This window comes from Dasypus novemcinctus, chromosome 24, assembly GCF_030445035.2.
Source record: "Dasypus novemcinctus isolate mDasNov1 chromosome 24, mDasNov1.1.hap2, whole genome shotgun sequence".
Classification (NCBI taxonomy): domain Eukaryota; kingdom Metazoa; phylum Chordata; class Mammalia; order Cingulata; family Dasypodidae; genus Dasypus; species Dasypus novemcinctus.
In genome coordinates this window covers 63,410,824-63,425,637 of record NC_080696.1, presented here as the reverse complement: position 1 = coordinate 63,425,637, position 14,814 = coordinate 63,410,824, and the positions used below count along the sequence as shown (strand labels likewise).

Here is a 14,814-nt window from a genome sequence, read left to right as displayed (position 1 = left end):
ACCATGCCCCTGACCAGCACGACAGCTCTATTCTGTACCTTATCTGCTGCTGACAGTCTTGTCCAGGGTTTGTCCGCTCTCCTGTCATAGTCCTGTGCTTTTGCCACTTCCACATAATCACTGAATCGTATCAGAATTTTTCTGTCTCTTAATTCATCAACTGTGGGTCTCTGATTCAGCTAAAATAAAAGATGAGCATAGTTAGCTATCACATGCCAAACTAGCTTTCTTGAAAGTACTCTGAAGAAACTATCAACACATTTTACCTTCATTTAAAGCCCTGAACCTGTGAAATATAACCCTAATGAATGTGGTCACTAATGTCAAGGGCTTAAATATTATATTCTTAAGACACAGTCCCTCCCCCAAAACACTCCATCAAAAGGCTCACACTCCCAACAGCCTCACAGTATCCTACCAGCTCAAGGAAAGGTTGAATTAAATGAAAGAGAATCTTACAGCACTAGCTGCTTCTCTTCAAGTGCCATTAGCTAAGTGGGCTTTTTAAATTGCTGATAAATTTATAATGCTAACTACCACTAGTACCATGAGTCAAGCTCAGGTGGGCATTCTGTTAATTTCTAGCAGGACAAGATTTCATTTTTATTATGGAACAGTGGAAGAGGACAAACATCAGCACTTGAGTTCAGAACTGGTCAGGGCTTTACAGGTAGTTCAAAGATTAGAGCATTGCTATCTGTATTGGCCACAGTAAATTTTAACTATTTGAGTCATAAACCTTTGATGCTAATAAACTTCTGCAATCAAGGACCTTCAACACAAATTGAAGGTAATAAAAAATGAATCTAAAAAGTAACTAAAACACTGATAAGCAGGTGTGCTTTTCTTAGGCATAGGTGTAATGATCTCAAAATACCGAGTCAACATATGGCTTCCACCTGCTGGAAATGTCATCTGGATTGCAGTGCAATACCAAACTGCTGCTGTGCTGGGCGCGGACCTCCTCCATGGGGGACGTTAGAGCCGTACGTTGGGATGTGGCAAAAGACACTGCCCTTTGAGTAGTGTGGCGAGTTAATTCATGTTGCTGAGAAAATGGTCTAAGTTACCTGATGCCATGTTGCACAGGAAATCATTGTTGAAGATCGCAAGTCATGTCTTGCATTACCCATCCTAGTTGCTACACCAGCAGCTTTATGCTAGACAACATTTTTTCCCATTCAGGAATTAAGATGTATATATAAATCACAGTACCTTTCTTGTCAATCTTTGTTTGATTTCTCTTCTTTCTTCCTGCTCTGTCTGATCATTCCTTTCTGTGAAAGATTAAAACAGAAAGTAATATAAAGAAACAGGTTGAAACTTTCTTCTGTTAGCAGGGAAGTGTGCTCAAGATCCCCCGCTTCTGGAAGCTGAAGGGGGAACAGTAGGGGACCCTGTGGGTCTCTCTTCTCTCCATATCACAGGTCCTCAGGTGTCCCCCACTTTGCCAAGCACTGCTCCTTACACAGGAATGCTCTCACCAAGGGGCGCTCTGACATCAGTCCAGCCAGCCTTCTCTTCAGCCCCTCTCAAGGTCACAAGTAGCCACAGATATTGCTGTCAAAGATTTACTTGCAGGAGAAACAGGAAGCACATATTTGTCTCTCTCTCTCTAACCAAATTTCCTATCTCTATCTGGTATCCATATATTTACATCTAGAATGGCACATAAAAAGTAGTTGTAGAGTAAGTATAAGCTATTTGGAAGTGGATCTAAATAGCACTGTTTACTGCTTCTAATTTTTTTCTCATTTAATAAGTGTATACACTTTTTAACCAACCAACACAGGACAGGAAACACCCTCTTCAGATTCTGGATTGCTTATCTGGAACTGCTCTTTTTGTGGTATATTGTAAATCCAGATATGCCCACGACCCCAGGGACTCTCCCAATGCTGAATCCAGCACACTTCCACGGCAGTGCCTTTTAAACGAGCCCGGGCTCCTCAAAGTCGGCTTTGCGTGGCAAGCCGTGACTTCTAACTTTCCAGCTGTGCCCACACCTATACTTGGAAGCTAAAAATAGACCAGAGTGCTAAAATGTGGTCTACAATGCACGTCTTGCCCTGGGACATGAGATAATGGATGTCCTATTTCTGGTGCTCCCTGTTGCTAAATAAAGTCTCAGGTTTGTGACCTGTACAGAGCTCCATTCCTAGGAAGAGTTCTGAGCCATCAGCACTTCTGGAAACACCACCGGGTTTTGGAAAAGGAAAACCCTGCTTCTAGCAGTGAGCACAGTTTCACATTATCTGTCTTTAAAAATGCACTTCAAACATTTGCACATTTTGGGGATTGGGTGTATGGATATTTAATATATTAGTCACTAACTTTTCAGTAATTTTTAAAATAAGAAAACTTCCATCTCAGATTAGTTCATTTTAGAAAAGGAAATGGTTCTTAATCCAAGCAATAAACCAAAAGAAGTCATATTTTAAGCTGTAATCAGAAAGCTAAAGATAACGACTAGTAAAAAACATTGTAAGTCAAATATAAGACCAACCGTGAGGGATTTAAGGAATGACATGGAACTAATTTTTCAGATACCTTAAACATAGGCCATGGACAAATACAAAGTACAGTCTTCATATGAAAAATGAAAGCAAAATCAGATTTTTTTTTCAGGAGGATCATAGATGTCCTTATCACTACAAAGGTCCTGTGAGCACAGGCAGGCTCCTTGCGGGCTGATCTTTGAAAAGAGCCTGGCAGGGTCCTACCGTGAGCCAGGAGCTATTGGAAAGCTCCTCTCTGAAGCAGCCCCCTCGACCACCCAAGCCCACCGGCCTCTTCTTCCGAGCTCCCCTAAGCAATGGGTCTGTGAGTCTCTGATGCCTGGCCGTTACGTCTCCCCAGCTCTTGGTTATGGGATCTAAGAAAACTCTGCCATAATCAAAACCTCTGTACCTACACTTTCTGGAAACAGCTCGAGCATCTTGGGCAGTTATACATAAGCCTTCCCTAAAACATCAGGAATGTACCACTGCTTCTTACGCTGGTTAAAGCAGCAGCTAAAACTATGAACTATGAAGGTAGACAAATTTCAGATTCTAGTTCTGTTTCCTTTCCAATATCCATGTGTGAAGAATTTGAGTTTCCTCACCAGAAAAACGGGGACAAGAGTAAAACCTCAAAATTTACTGTAATAAATAAACGAGGGAAGGAGCACTGAGTATGGTTCTTGGCAGTGTAGACCTGATAAAGAAGTACCATGGAAGCTATCACATGGAAAGGGGCCACCATGTCCTATGCCTCTGTACCATGAATAGACTTCCTAGTGTCCCTGAGATAGGATGACAATTAGTCATCACGGTGATGCTTTAGGATTTGACAATGAGCAGACAAGGCAACATAGCACGAGGGCTTGAGGTCGTGTGCGTCAAGGACCTGCAAGCACCACATTCCACGCTGTTATATATGGTTACCTTCTCATCTCCTCAGGAAAAATAAAAAACAAAACAAAACACCCACCCAAAACTTAGTGGTGAAATTCTAAGATCCTCCCACTCATGTCACTTGAAAAGGCTTCAGAGCCATAAACAGATCTGACCAGGGCTCCGTGAGGAAGGCTCGGTATTTATGGAGAGATTGCCATGGTCACAGAAGAGGAAATCCATTTTATTTCCTCTTGAGCCCTGAAGGAGAAAACAGGGCCAGCTATTCACTTGTCATCTCTCTCTTCACTCACCAGGAACTGGTCTGAGTTTTACATTTATTTACAAAGATGTACAACAATGATAAGCCTTTGCTGAAGACCTGACTGGCAACCATGGCAGGGAAGGTTCCAGTGCAAAGTAGAAACGGCCCCCAGGGAGACGGGCCGCCAGCCCGTGTGCTATAGGCAAAAGACCACTTGGAGGCTGGCACTGCCTGACTCTTGAACTTGTGCAAAATCAAGTTTGGACTACCACTTTCAGTGGCATCTATGACTGGTGGGCTTTAGAAATCAGCTACTCAGTTTTTCAGAGAATCAAATATTTGGTAACTGAGATAACTTGAACCTCTGCCTACTTGATTTACTCTGTTATCAGTGAAAAGAAGCTTTTCTTAAACCCTCCGACATAGCTTAGTTAACATGACATAGGACAGTAGTCAGTTAACATGTGTGAAGTTGTGAAAAAGGAAACCAACCATCCTTAAGAGTAAACGTTTTCAACAACTTATAAAGGAGGCAGTTGTTCGAAGCCAATAATGACGACACTGAGGCCAAGAAAGAGAAAAGGAGTGGGTTAGTGTGAAGAAGCCAGACTGGCAAGGGCCCGTGGCCTGCCACAGTGGAGAAATCAGCCCTCACACCCTCTGCACTCTTAGGCAAGAAGCTGAGAACGTCTACAGTGTCCATTGCATAAAAGCGAAAAGAATAAAAACACATGAAAAATCCAGACCCCTAGAAGCCTCTCTTGTTGGGAAATGTTTTAAAAACTAGACTCTGGTGGCCAGAGAACCAGGTAAAACTAGCAGAGACACTTTCCAGGGGCTTTGCCAGAGCACATCTTCAATCGATGACTTCCGTGAGGCGGAACATTCTCGACCACCCAGCGGGCATGTGCAGACACCTCGTCCCAGCCTGAATCGTAATATTATATCCAGCTGGGGAAAACCGAGGGTATGCACGGCCGGGAAGGGCAGAGGGTCCTGGGGTCTCAAAGCCCTGAGCGACAGGAAACATTTGCCACCACATCACGACTTCGTTCTCCCAAAACTCTGGGGTGTGTCCTCTGGCAGGACACCGTACCTGTGACTTGTGCAGCGCTGGGAGCCCCCATCCAGAACTGCCAGGGACAACCTGCGCGCAACCCAGCAGGCAGTGAGGATGCAGATCATCTGTTTCTCTGGGATCCACAGCCTGGCTGATTAAGCAAGCCTGAAAACAGGAGCTCCGTAACGACTGGGAAAAGAGCTGTCTTTTCAAAGGAACACTTCTGGGTTGATCAACTTTCCTTAGGGGCTTGCTCTTGGAATCCCTCAGTTGCTCAAAGTTAACACGGGACCCGCAGCTTCCAGGGACCGGCTGGGGTTCAGAGGGAGCAAGTAAGACACTGCCTGGGCGGCAGCCCCAAAACTCACGTTTCAAGATGTTCCTTCTCTCCAGCTCCTCCACGGCAGGTCTCTGGCTCAGCCGTCTGCGGAAAAACACCAGGATTACATTTTGCACCATGGTGGCTGCCTGCGAATCCACCCAGGGTCTGCGAGGGTCCGTGGGGGCGGCAGCCCCCCAAATGGCAGGAGGGGAGGGTGCACCTCGGCGAGTCCGAGTCCCACACGGAGGCGGGACAGCGCCCCGGTCACGGGGCCGGGGGGGTCCGCGCTCCGACCCTGGACCCGGGCGCCTTCATTTTGCAGAGCCGCTGCGCGGCCCCGGCAGGTGCGGCCGGCTCAGCCAGGCGAGCGCGCTCAGGGGCGCAGGGTCCCCAGCCGGGCGGCGCTTCCCGCCCGCCACGTGCCGCGGGCGCCCGCGCGGGGACCGGCCGGCCGCCCCCTCGCCGCCGTGCCCGGGGGCCCTCGCGGCCGCGCTCCTCGCCGCCTGCCCGGCAGCCGCCGAGCGCCGGGGCGCCTCCGCAGCAGTCACGGAGCGGGAGGGAGTCCCCGCCCGCAGCGCCGCGGGAACCCGGGAAGCTCCTCGCGCGAGCGGGAAGGCGGCGGCGCCCACCCCCGCGGGCCCCCCACCCCCCGCGGCCGGGCTGCGCGCCCGGGGACAGGCGCGGACGAGCCAGCGCCTCCTTTTCAAAGGGTTTCTCGGTGAGCGAGTCGATGGGTGCAGGCAACAAAACAAAACCCGAACTCAAGCACCACCACCAAAAAACCCCAAACAAACAAAAGGGCTGTCAGGAGAGGGAGGCATAATTAGCCAAAATTAACGCTCAGCTCCGATTATTTTTGTAAGGAACATAATGCGGTCCTTGGGTCCGAGCCAGCAGCCCTCCCACTTCCGGATCCCTTAGCCACTGCAGGGACACAGCCAGGCTGCGCATCTGAATCCAGCCGGGACACTTGGCCCCAGTGAGGACGTGGCCTCCAGAGATGCTGGCTTCTATTTATAACCCCTGGCCCTGCACAAAGCCTGGGCGTCTGCCCCTCCCCGCCTCCGCCGCCCTGAGCGGCCACTTGGCTGTCTGGTCCCCTGGGGGACCGGGTGCCCCCTGGCTCTGTGGGTGTGTTTCCACGCCTCGTCTTGAAGTCTGGTGAGACTTGAACCCGCCCCCTGACAACTCCCTGGCAGGGACCCAGGGCACGCCGCCTCCCTGGCCTCTCCAGGGGACGCGCACCAAGCCTGGCTCCCTGCGTGCTGTCCCTGCTCCCGCAATGCCATTCGCCCGATCGTTCAGTCCATCGCTCTGAGGACACAGTGGTGAACAGGATCAGCCCAGCCTGTCCCCTGGGAAGCTCCGTCCACACAGGGCAGACAGACAAACGGTAAACAAACAGGCCCATTCCAGAGAGCGGAGAGCTCTGTGAAGGGGCGGGACGGTGGATGCACCAGGCAGGCCAGGAGATGCGCCTTCCTCGGAGCCCTAAGGAAGAGGAGGGAGAGAGCACCTCTGCGGATACCTGGTCTCGACTGCGGACGCGCTGAGCGTGATTAGGGGCGGGAGGGGAGGCAGGAGCAGGGAAGGCTTCACGGAAGAGGGGACTTCTGACAGCCGTGGAGAAGCGGCACCAGAGGCAGAAGCGGCGGGTGCAAGGATGTGGATGTGGAACAAGGTGGACAAGAAGGGCCCGGGGGGGTCAGCAGGCCCGATGGGGGCTTGGCGGGCCTTGTAAGTCAGGCCAAGTGACTGGACTCACCTTGTGAGTAGTAGGGAGCCACCCAAGGTTTCTTAGCATGGGGGAGGGCAGGGCGCCTGGCCAGCTCTGCAAGCTCCTGAGGTCTGTGCCCGCCCACCCGTCTCAGGAAGGCAGGTCTCCCTCCCACTCTCCCCATGACGAGGGACATCCCAAGGACAGGTCCAGAGGCCCAAGGGTCCAGGCCCAGGAAGATGGTGAGGGATGGGCTCTGCAATAAGACAGACCGAAGTTGGAGACTCGTCCTTTCCAAGTGGTCCTTTAACTCCTCGGAGCCTGGTCTTTCCCGGCTAAAACGAGGACTGATAACAGATTTTCCTCATAGAGTTGTGAGAATTAAATGGGATAATGCACAAAAATGTTTATAATGATGCTTGCTCAGAACAGAATCATTTCCCAAGAAAGAGTAGCTATCAGCATCTCTCCTCAAGAATGTCTCTAAACGACAATGGATCTATAGTTTTCCAAAATGCCTAGATTTCAAGTTCCTTGCCTTCAGTTCACTTTTTCTGTGCCATATGCAAGAAGCAAGCAGGTCTCTGTTCTCTAGGTTGGCTCATTGCTCCCCCGCAGTCAGGAGCTTCCTTCTGGAGGCTGCGCCCCCGTCCTCAAGTCCAGGAGCCCCAGTGCGCAGGGACCCCCCGCGACCCGGCGCTGCCCCCACCCAGGGAGCGGCGGGCGGGGAAGCGCGCTCTGGGCCAGGCAGCTGCTGTCTTCCTGCAGCCGGGACGGCCACCAGGCACCTGGCGGGCTCTTCTCGGAACCGGGGTGCAGGCATGTGCCAGGTTCACATCCCACCTCCAGCCTCGGGGCTGCGGGCAGAGCACAAGCCTCGCCTGCCCGGGGGAGGCTGGGAGCCCCGGCTTCCCAGGAGAGCGGCACCTGCTCAGTAGGATAACGCCCAAGCCCCACTACCACGCAGTCTGTGTCACCCACCACGGATACTCTTGCTATTACATGATGAGGGTCATTGTCAGGTTCTCGACAAACATTTGAGGAAATGTAAGTAGGCCTGGAAAAAAAAAACACCAAGATGCACGTCCTCGGTCCGGAGCACAGGCGTGAGATCTGGAGAGAAGGGTAAGCCCTGGCTCGGGAAGGCCCAAGCTGGGGGCTGGGGGTCTCCCCAGAGCAGCTCCCGGGGGGACCTGCGCCTCCCCGGACAAGAAGAGAGTGGGCACGGTGTGTCGGTGGCACTGGATGCTGGGTGCTGGGGTGGACCAGGCAGTCTCGAGAGGGCCCGGGGCAGGCCACAGGAGGGCTGGGCAAGCCCCCAGCTCCAGAGTGCCAGCCCCCCTCCCGCAGGGCGCCCCCGCCCTCTTAGTGGGGTGCCGCCCCCCCACATCTTCCCCAGCCAGAGGGAAGCGTGGAGCCAGGGTCCCCGCGAAGGAGGGCGGGGAGGGCACTGGGGGGCGGGAGCTCCTGGCCTGGTGCTGTATCTCCCGCTGCCCCTCCGCCCACCACGGGCAGGGCATGGAATCGGGTGTCCTTGGGGAGGCGGCGGCGCTGTCTCGGGGCCACCCCTGCACCCGAAAGTGCCTGCCTCGTTCCCGAGGCCCCAGTGTCCTCCCTCCTGCCCCCTTGCCCTCCACGTGAGATTAAACCTGCCTTCTCGGCTCGGGGCCCTAATCCTCGCCAAGCTTGTGCCACTGGCTCAAACCCTCCTTGCCGCCAGCCACCAGGGAGGGAGGCCGCGTTTTCTCCAACCCAAAAAGCACGCGAGCCACCCCGCGCTGGTGCCCTTTGGCTCTGCCCTACGGAGGCTTCTTTTTGCTAGAATCCCTCGAGGATCCACCTGGTCGTGGACCCCGAAAAGCATTTCATCCAGTCCACACGTCTCAGGAAACGAGGACGCGTCCCTGCCAGAGTGAGGCCCCAGGAGCAGGTGGCCTCTGCTCCGTGGCTGGGCGTGGCTGCCGGGCTCCCAGGGTGGAGGGTGCGGGGGCCTTGGGTGCCTGGAATGAACTAGAAGAGGGACTGCCCAGGTGGGCGCAGCAGAACTAAGTGTACCCCCAGCCGCTGGGTGGGCATACCTGGCGCTGCGCTCAGGAGGCACCGAGGGCCTGCAAGAGGGACCTTGCCCCCAGGCGCCGCTGGCCCCCCCCTCCCCTGTGTGGTTCTTACCTGAAGGGGCGCTGAGTTGAGCAAGAGGGTCCCCGGCCACCGGGCAGAGCAAGCTCTAAGGGTGCTGCAGCCCGGCATGGCTTTTGTGGGCACCCGGGGCCCTGAGCAGAAGGGCCACACCCCGAGGGGCAGCGCTCCGCCAGACCGGGAGCCTCAGGGCTCACCCCATCCTCCCGAGCACCGACGACACCCCCAGCCCACGGACGCGATGGCGAGGGGTCAGAGCAGGCCCGGTCCTCATGGGGCCTGAGGGCTGGCAGGGGTGGTACCAGTCCCATCACCAACAACCGCGTGCCTCCGCGAGAGCAGGGCCCCGTCTCCGAGGGCTGGGCCTGCCTTAGTTTCCCCGCTGTGCTCAGGTACTGGCTGGAAGCAGCCTTCGAAAGCGTGGCCTCTGGGGAACGCGGTGGTGGCTTTCAGGACCCTCGTGAGACCGTCACAGCCACATGGTCAGTGATTTCCCAAACGAGGGACACACACCCCAGAAGGTTTTAAGTAGCGCCGTGAATATTAAAATTACATTTTAGTACTGCATTACTGAGCATTAACATTCTTCTCTTTAAAATTTTCCTTAATTCTGGTAGTCAAGGAGGCTCAACCTCGTTCAACAAAGAGGCGACCTGCAGGCTTAAAGCGTTTAGCACGTTACGATAGCCAGATGCAACGGCAGAGCGCTTAGTTTCCACGTGTATTTGTGTTAAGGGGTATTTCCAGTCTACTTCCCCTCAGGGCAAATGATACCATGCTTCAATTTACGCTACTAAATTGGAAACGGGCAATGCCCGTGAGCACCGCTGTGCACACAGCCTGACCCAGACGGGGCAGCTGCCCAGGAGGCAGCGTTGGAGTTGAGGCTGGAGGGGGAGCCAGCTAGGCAAGGGGGACAGGGAACAGCACCGGAGGCAGAAGGAAGGGCATGGCACAGCCCCGAGGTTGGGGAGATCGCGCCGGCTGAGCAAAGGCGTGCACCCGGGGACTGGGGGCACCACCGGGGGCCAAGGAGGGGCCCAGATTTACTCCTGGAGCCACGGGCAGGCACTCAGGGCCCGAAGCAGACGCGGTGGCCTTGCACTTGGAAACGCTCTCTGGACTCTTCAGATTGCTGGCCAAGGAAGGGACAAACGAGCTCAGGGCTGCGGGTGCCCTCAGATACCAAGGACGGGTGCCCCAAGCCAGTGAGCCCCAGAAAGGCTCGAGAGGTGGCGAGAACACTGGCTGTGAAGTTAGAACGCTGCACATGCCAAATGAACGCATGTTTGCCTAAAGCGATAAGAACGGGATACTCAGCCCACTCGTCTTGGCTCGGGGCTTCCACAAGCAGGAGCGCCGGCCACCCTGATGGCAAGGGCCCCAGTGCGCGCTAGCGGCTGCACGGAGGGGACAGCAGAGGCTCCGAGCAGCGGCACTGATCTTCCTGGCAGGCGGGAGCGGCTGGGCTGGGGTCAGAACCACAGCTGGTTCCAGAAGCAGGGAGGGCCGGGGCTGCAGAAAGCGGGGTGAGCGGCCGCGGGTCCAGAGGGCGGGGCAGGCGGGAGGGCGCGCCCGGGGCAAGGCGCCCCTTCCGCGCCTCGGCCGCCCCTGGCACGCGGAGCCCGGCGGGCACAGGCAGGAGCGCGGGCGGGCTGGACCCGCGAGTTCCGTGGGCAGCGCCAGGCCCCCGGAAAGGGAGGCCGCGTGCAACGGTGGCCGCACCACAGTCAGAGCTGCGTGAGCGCGGGCCCGGGGCTGCCTCGTTCCACGGAGACCCCAGGGCCCCGCTCGGGGACCTCGAGCAGGGACCCCGGGAAGAAAGGGACAGATGAGGCCGCCTCCCCTCCTGAGAGGGCGCGCGGGGAGGCGCGGGGCGGCTTCGGGCCCAGACCCCCTTCACCCCGGGCGGTAGGTGCTCTCAGAGGACCCGCCCCGCCCGGAGGCACCGCCCCGCCCGGAGGCACCGCCCCGCGTGCCCGCACCCCGCCGCCGTGGGGAGCCCCCGCGGACTCCCCAGCCTGAGTCAAAAAGGATGGCAGGGGGGCCCAGGCAGGGCTGGGCAGGCCTTCAGGGAGATCACAGGAAGCGGCCCACGCCCTGCGCGGGGAGGGGTGCGCTGAATGCGCGCGGGTGGGGTCGGCGGAGGGCGTGGGGGCGCCTGAGGAGCGCTGCGCGGCCACGTGCCTGACCCTGTGCCCTGAGAACTGGGCAAGGCTGGGGCTGGAGAGAGGCAGTCAGAGGGCGGTGGCAGGCGTGGCTGGGCCGAGGGGCCTGAGGGGCTGGACGGTGGGACCCGAGAGGCATCGGGACCAGCGGCCGTGCTCATTGGGCTCCTGGAGGCTGGTGGGTCTCCCCCCTCAGACCATCGTCGAGGGGCCACAGCAAGAGCTTGGCCACCTGCCTGCCGGGGGATGGGGCAAGTCCCTTCCCCTTCCTGACGACCTGCCCGCCCACCTCCCAGGGTGCTGGAATGGTCCAGAACGTAAGCACAGGAAGGAGGTCGGTGGAAGGGGGACTGCGCAGAGGGGGGATGGTGATGTCTATGGTCTTCAGTGTCAACCATGTCGCCTGCTGTGCCAGCCGCGGCCATCGGGGCTGCAACTCCACCCGGCCAGCAGCCTCCTTGCTGACCAGGCTCTGGGAAATGCTCCTCATGATGGTCACTTGAGACTCCTCCATCAGACACACCTCCTCCATCAGATGCTCACTCATGCCTCCTCCATCAGACTATCTCATGCCTCCTCCATCAGACACTCGTGCCTCCATCAGACGCTCACTCACATCTCCTTCATCAGACACACACTCACGCCTCCTCCACCAGACACTCACGCAGGCTGCCAAGTGATCTTGCAGAAAAGGATCACCCACGGGTCAGGGAGAAACCAGTAGGGGGTTGGATGAGGGCGGGGGCTGTGGTCGATTTTCCCCCCTCCATTTGCTGAAAACTCCTGGTGTCCTCACTGCCCGCAGCCTGGACCACGGGAGGGCGCCTGGTGACAGGCCACCGCCCGCCCCGGCCACCTGCTTTGGGCATCCTCTGGGCCCTTCTGAGCACCGCGAGCCCACGGTCAGCGGGCGAGGGGCGGGCCGCCCACCAGGGCCGCCACTTCCAGGACGTGCGCGCGCCTGCTCCCGGCCTGGGGGTGACGGCCTGGGTGGGGGCCCCGGCCGGCCTGGGGGAGCCCGTGCTGCCACGCGGGGACTTGTCAGCACGGCGCAGGGCCGCGGGCGCGGAGGAGCCTGGGGAAGCCTGCGGTCTGCGCGTCGCGCGGGGGACAAGGACCTCAGCAGTGACAGCTCCGCCGCGGGGGTCGAGAAGCGGCAGCGAGGCCCTGCGGGGAGGCCCGGGGCGGGGAGGGGCCCAGCGGCCTGCAGCGCGGCCCCCGCGGGCACAGCCCTGGTCCCCGCAGCCCCACGCCGAGGACAAGCGCGTGGCTGCGGCCGGCGCGGTGGGGCGGCGTGGGGGGCGGCGCGGGGGAGCACGGGCGTGGGGGGCGAGGGGGGCTGCTCCGACAGCCGAGAAGCCGCGCTGCAGCCGGCAGCTCCGCGCCCACCGCGCCCACGGCCCCGCGCCTGTTCTGGGAGGCTCTTTCCTGGGAAGCTGAAGGCGCCAGCCTTGAGTCACCGGGAAACGCAGCAGCCCCCACCTGAGACGGGGATCCCCTGGCGCCGCGGGGCTCCCGGGCTCGGAAGAGAGGCTCACCGCCCGGACGCGTCCTCGGCTCCCATCGGGCACCCACGGTCTGTTGGGGCAGGGGTGGGAGGGCCCGGGAGAAGGGCAGGGGGTCAAGAGAAGGGAAGGGGGGAGGGAAGAGAGGAAGGAGGAGGGGGAGGGGAGGGGAGAGGAGAGGAGCAAGGAAGGAAGGGGGAGGAGGAAGGAAAAAGGAGGGAGGGAAGAGGGGGAGGGAGGGGGAGGGGAGGAGCAGGGATGATGGTGGTGGGGAGGGTGGGGAGGGTGAGGAGGGCAGTAGGAGGAGAGTTGGGAAGAGGGAGGGGAGGCGGGCTGGCGGGGGGCGGGGGGGCGCCCCTGGAAAGCGAGGGCTGCAGGCGGGCTCTGCCGGGAGGCCTGGGCGTGTGTCCGAGGGCGGAGGCTCCTGGCCACGCGGGGTGGTCTGCTGGGGAGGCGGCCTGGCCCCCGGACGACCACGATGCACCGACCCCGAGAGGCTCCCCGCATTCTCCCACGCCCCGCAGCTCAGCCTGTCGGGGTCCGCTGGACTCGGCGCCGCCACCCCACCCGCTCGAGGCCCTCCCTGCACCTCCACGGTCTGGGGTCCACACCCCGCGCCCCCCGCGCCCCACGGCGGGGAAAGCGCCAGGTGCTTTCTGGGCCGAGCCTCTTGCCTGCTGTGCCCCGCGAGCCGCAAGAACCCCAGGCCGGGGAGCCTTCCCCAGCGGGCAGGGGGCGCCGGCCAGTGCCCGGGGGCGGCGGGGCCTGAGCCACCGCTCCGCACTGCGGGGCAGGGGGCAGAAAGGGGCGACCGCACACTGCCCCCAGCCCAGACAAGCTGAGTCAGGCCCCCACCCGCCCTGGGGAGGGGGGAGCGGGGACGGGGAGGGGGAACCCGTGGCGGGAGCTGCTCTCAGGCCGCCCCGCCTGCGCGGAGGCACCTACTTCCCTTTCTCACAGCCAGGAAAGCAGGGAAAACGCCCCGAACGGCGGCCCTGCCCAGGCTCCCGGCAGAGGCAGAAGGTGGACTGTGGAAGGGAGGCTGGGAAGGGGGTGTGGGGGGGCATGGACCGGGGGAACACAGATTGGGAGACAGGGACAGGGGGACAGGGAGACACAGAAGGGGGCCATGGACGGGGAGAGAGCTTGTGTCGGGGGCAGCTGCGCATGAGTCAAGGCCTAGCGGCGCCTGGCGAGGGCTTGCACACGGGTGTGCGAGGCCGTGGGTGAGGGAGGGGGCATGCGGGCGGCTGTGGGCCAGGGCTGGGGGGAGAAGAGCTGGGGGGGAGGGGCGGGGCTGGGGGGGAGGGGTGTGGGGGTGAATGTCTGGCGGGTGCGTGGGGCCCAGTCGCCCTGGCTGCGGCCTGCACCTCAGCAGACCCTCTGTGGGGCGGCCTCTGGGAATAAACTTTTCTTTCCTCCTCAATCATTTTTTGTCTTTACTTTTTTAATATTAGAGTCAAAAAATATGAGGTCCCCATAGACCCTCCTCCCCCCATAGCAACAACCTCCTCCAGCATCACGAGGCATTCCTTGCACTTGGTGAACACATCTCTGAGCACCGCTGCGCCTCACGGTCCATGGTCCACATCACACAGACGCGATCCCGGTGGGAGCTGGGCCCGGGTCACGCCCTCCGGGTGACCTGCTGGTCGCCTTGGCGACCTTGGCCCGTTCCTTCAGCCAAACCCTCCCCTGGCGGGCGTGGCAGGAAGGGGTGAGGAGGGGACGAAGCAAAGCAGCCCGTGCCCGACCGACCGGCCCGCCTGCTGCAAGCCCTTCAGAGGACACCACCCGTGTGTCATGGCCCCAGGGTCCAGCCCGCCCCGCGGCCCTCGCGCCTGCCCAGCCGCCCCACAGTTAAGCTAAATCCTCGCAGTCCATCTCCTTTTCTTCCGCTTCTCTGGTGTGACAAGTGAAGATGCAAAGACGCTTTTGCAAACGACCCCCCTTCATCCAATGTCCCAAATGACCACGGCTCACGAGTCCTGGAAACCCCAGCCCTGCCCCCACACCCCTCGGCCCCCCCCCAGCTGGCCTGCACACCTGTCACGAGCTGCCTCTGTTCCCGAGCCTGTTTGTACCAGGTGCACCTGTCACTGTACCCAGCCACCGAGTTAAACCTGAGGCACATCAGTTAGGACACAAAAAGAAAATGCCATTTCCATGAACGCCAAGTTGAATGCTCTGGAAAGATTCAATAAAAAGCACACTGCTAAAAAGACTGCACAGAGTGGGGGACAAACACAAAAGGAAGTGGTCTG

The 14,814-nt window shown here is 58.9% G+C and overlaps 1 protein-coding gene across 1 annotated transcript in view; it reads right to left on the bottom strand.

The window, feature by feature from the left end:
* PHACTR3 (phosphatase and actin regulator 3) overlaps positions 1 to 14,814 on the bottom strand; it is a 213,522-nt gene that overhangs the window by 6,099 nt on the left and 192,609 nt on the right. Inside the window, exons 9-11 of the mRNA XM_058287272.1 lie at positions 5,071 to 5,126; positions 1,216 to 1,277; positions 39 to 179 (exon numbers count right to left, since the gene is read on the bottom strand). Coding sequence (XP_058143255.1) covers positions 39 to 179; positions 1,216 to 1,277; positions 5,071 to 5,126 — 259 coding nt within the window. The remainder of the gene's footprint in view (positions 1 to 38; positions 180 to 1,215; positions 1,278 to 5,070; positions 5,127 to 14,814) is intronic.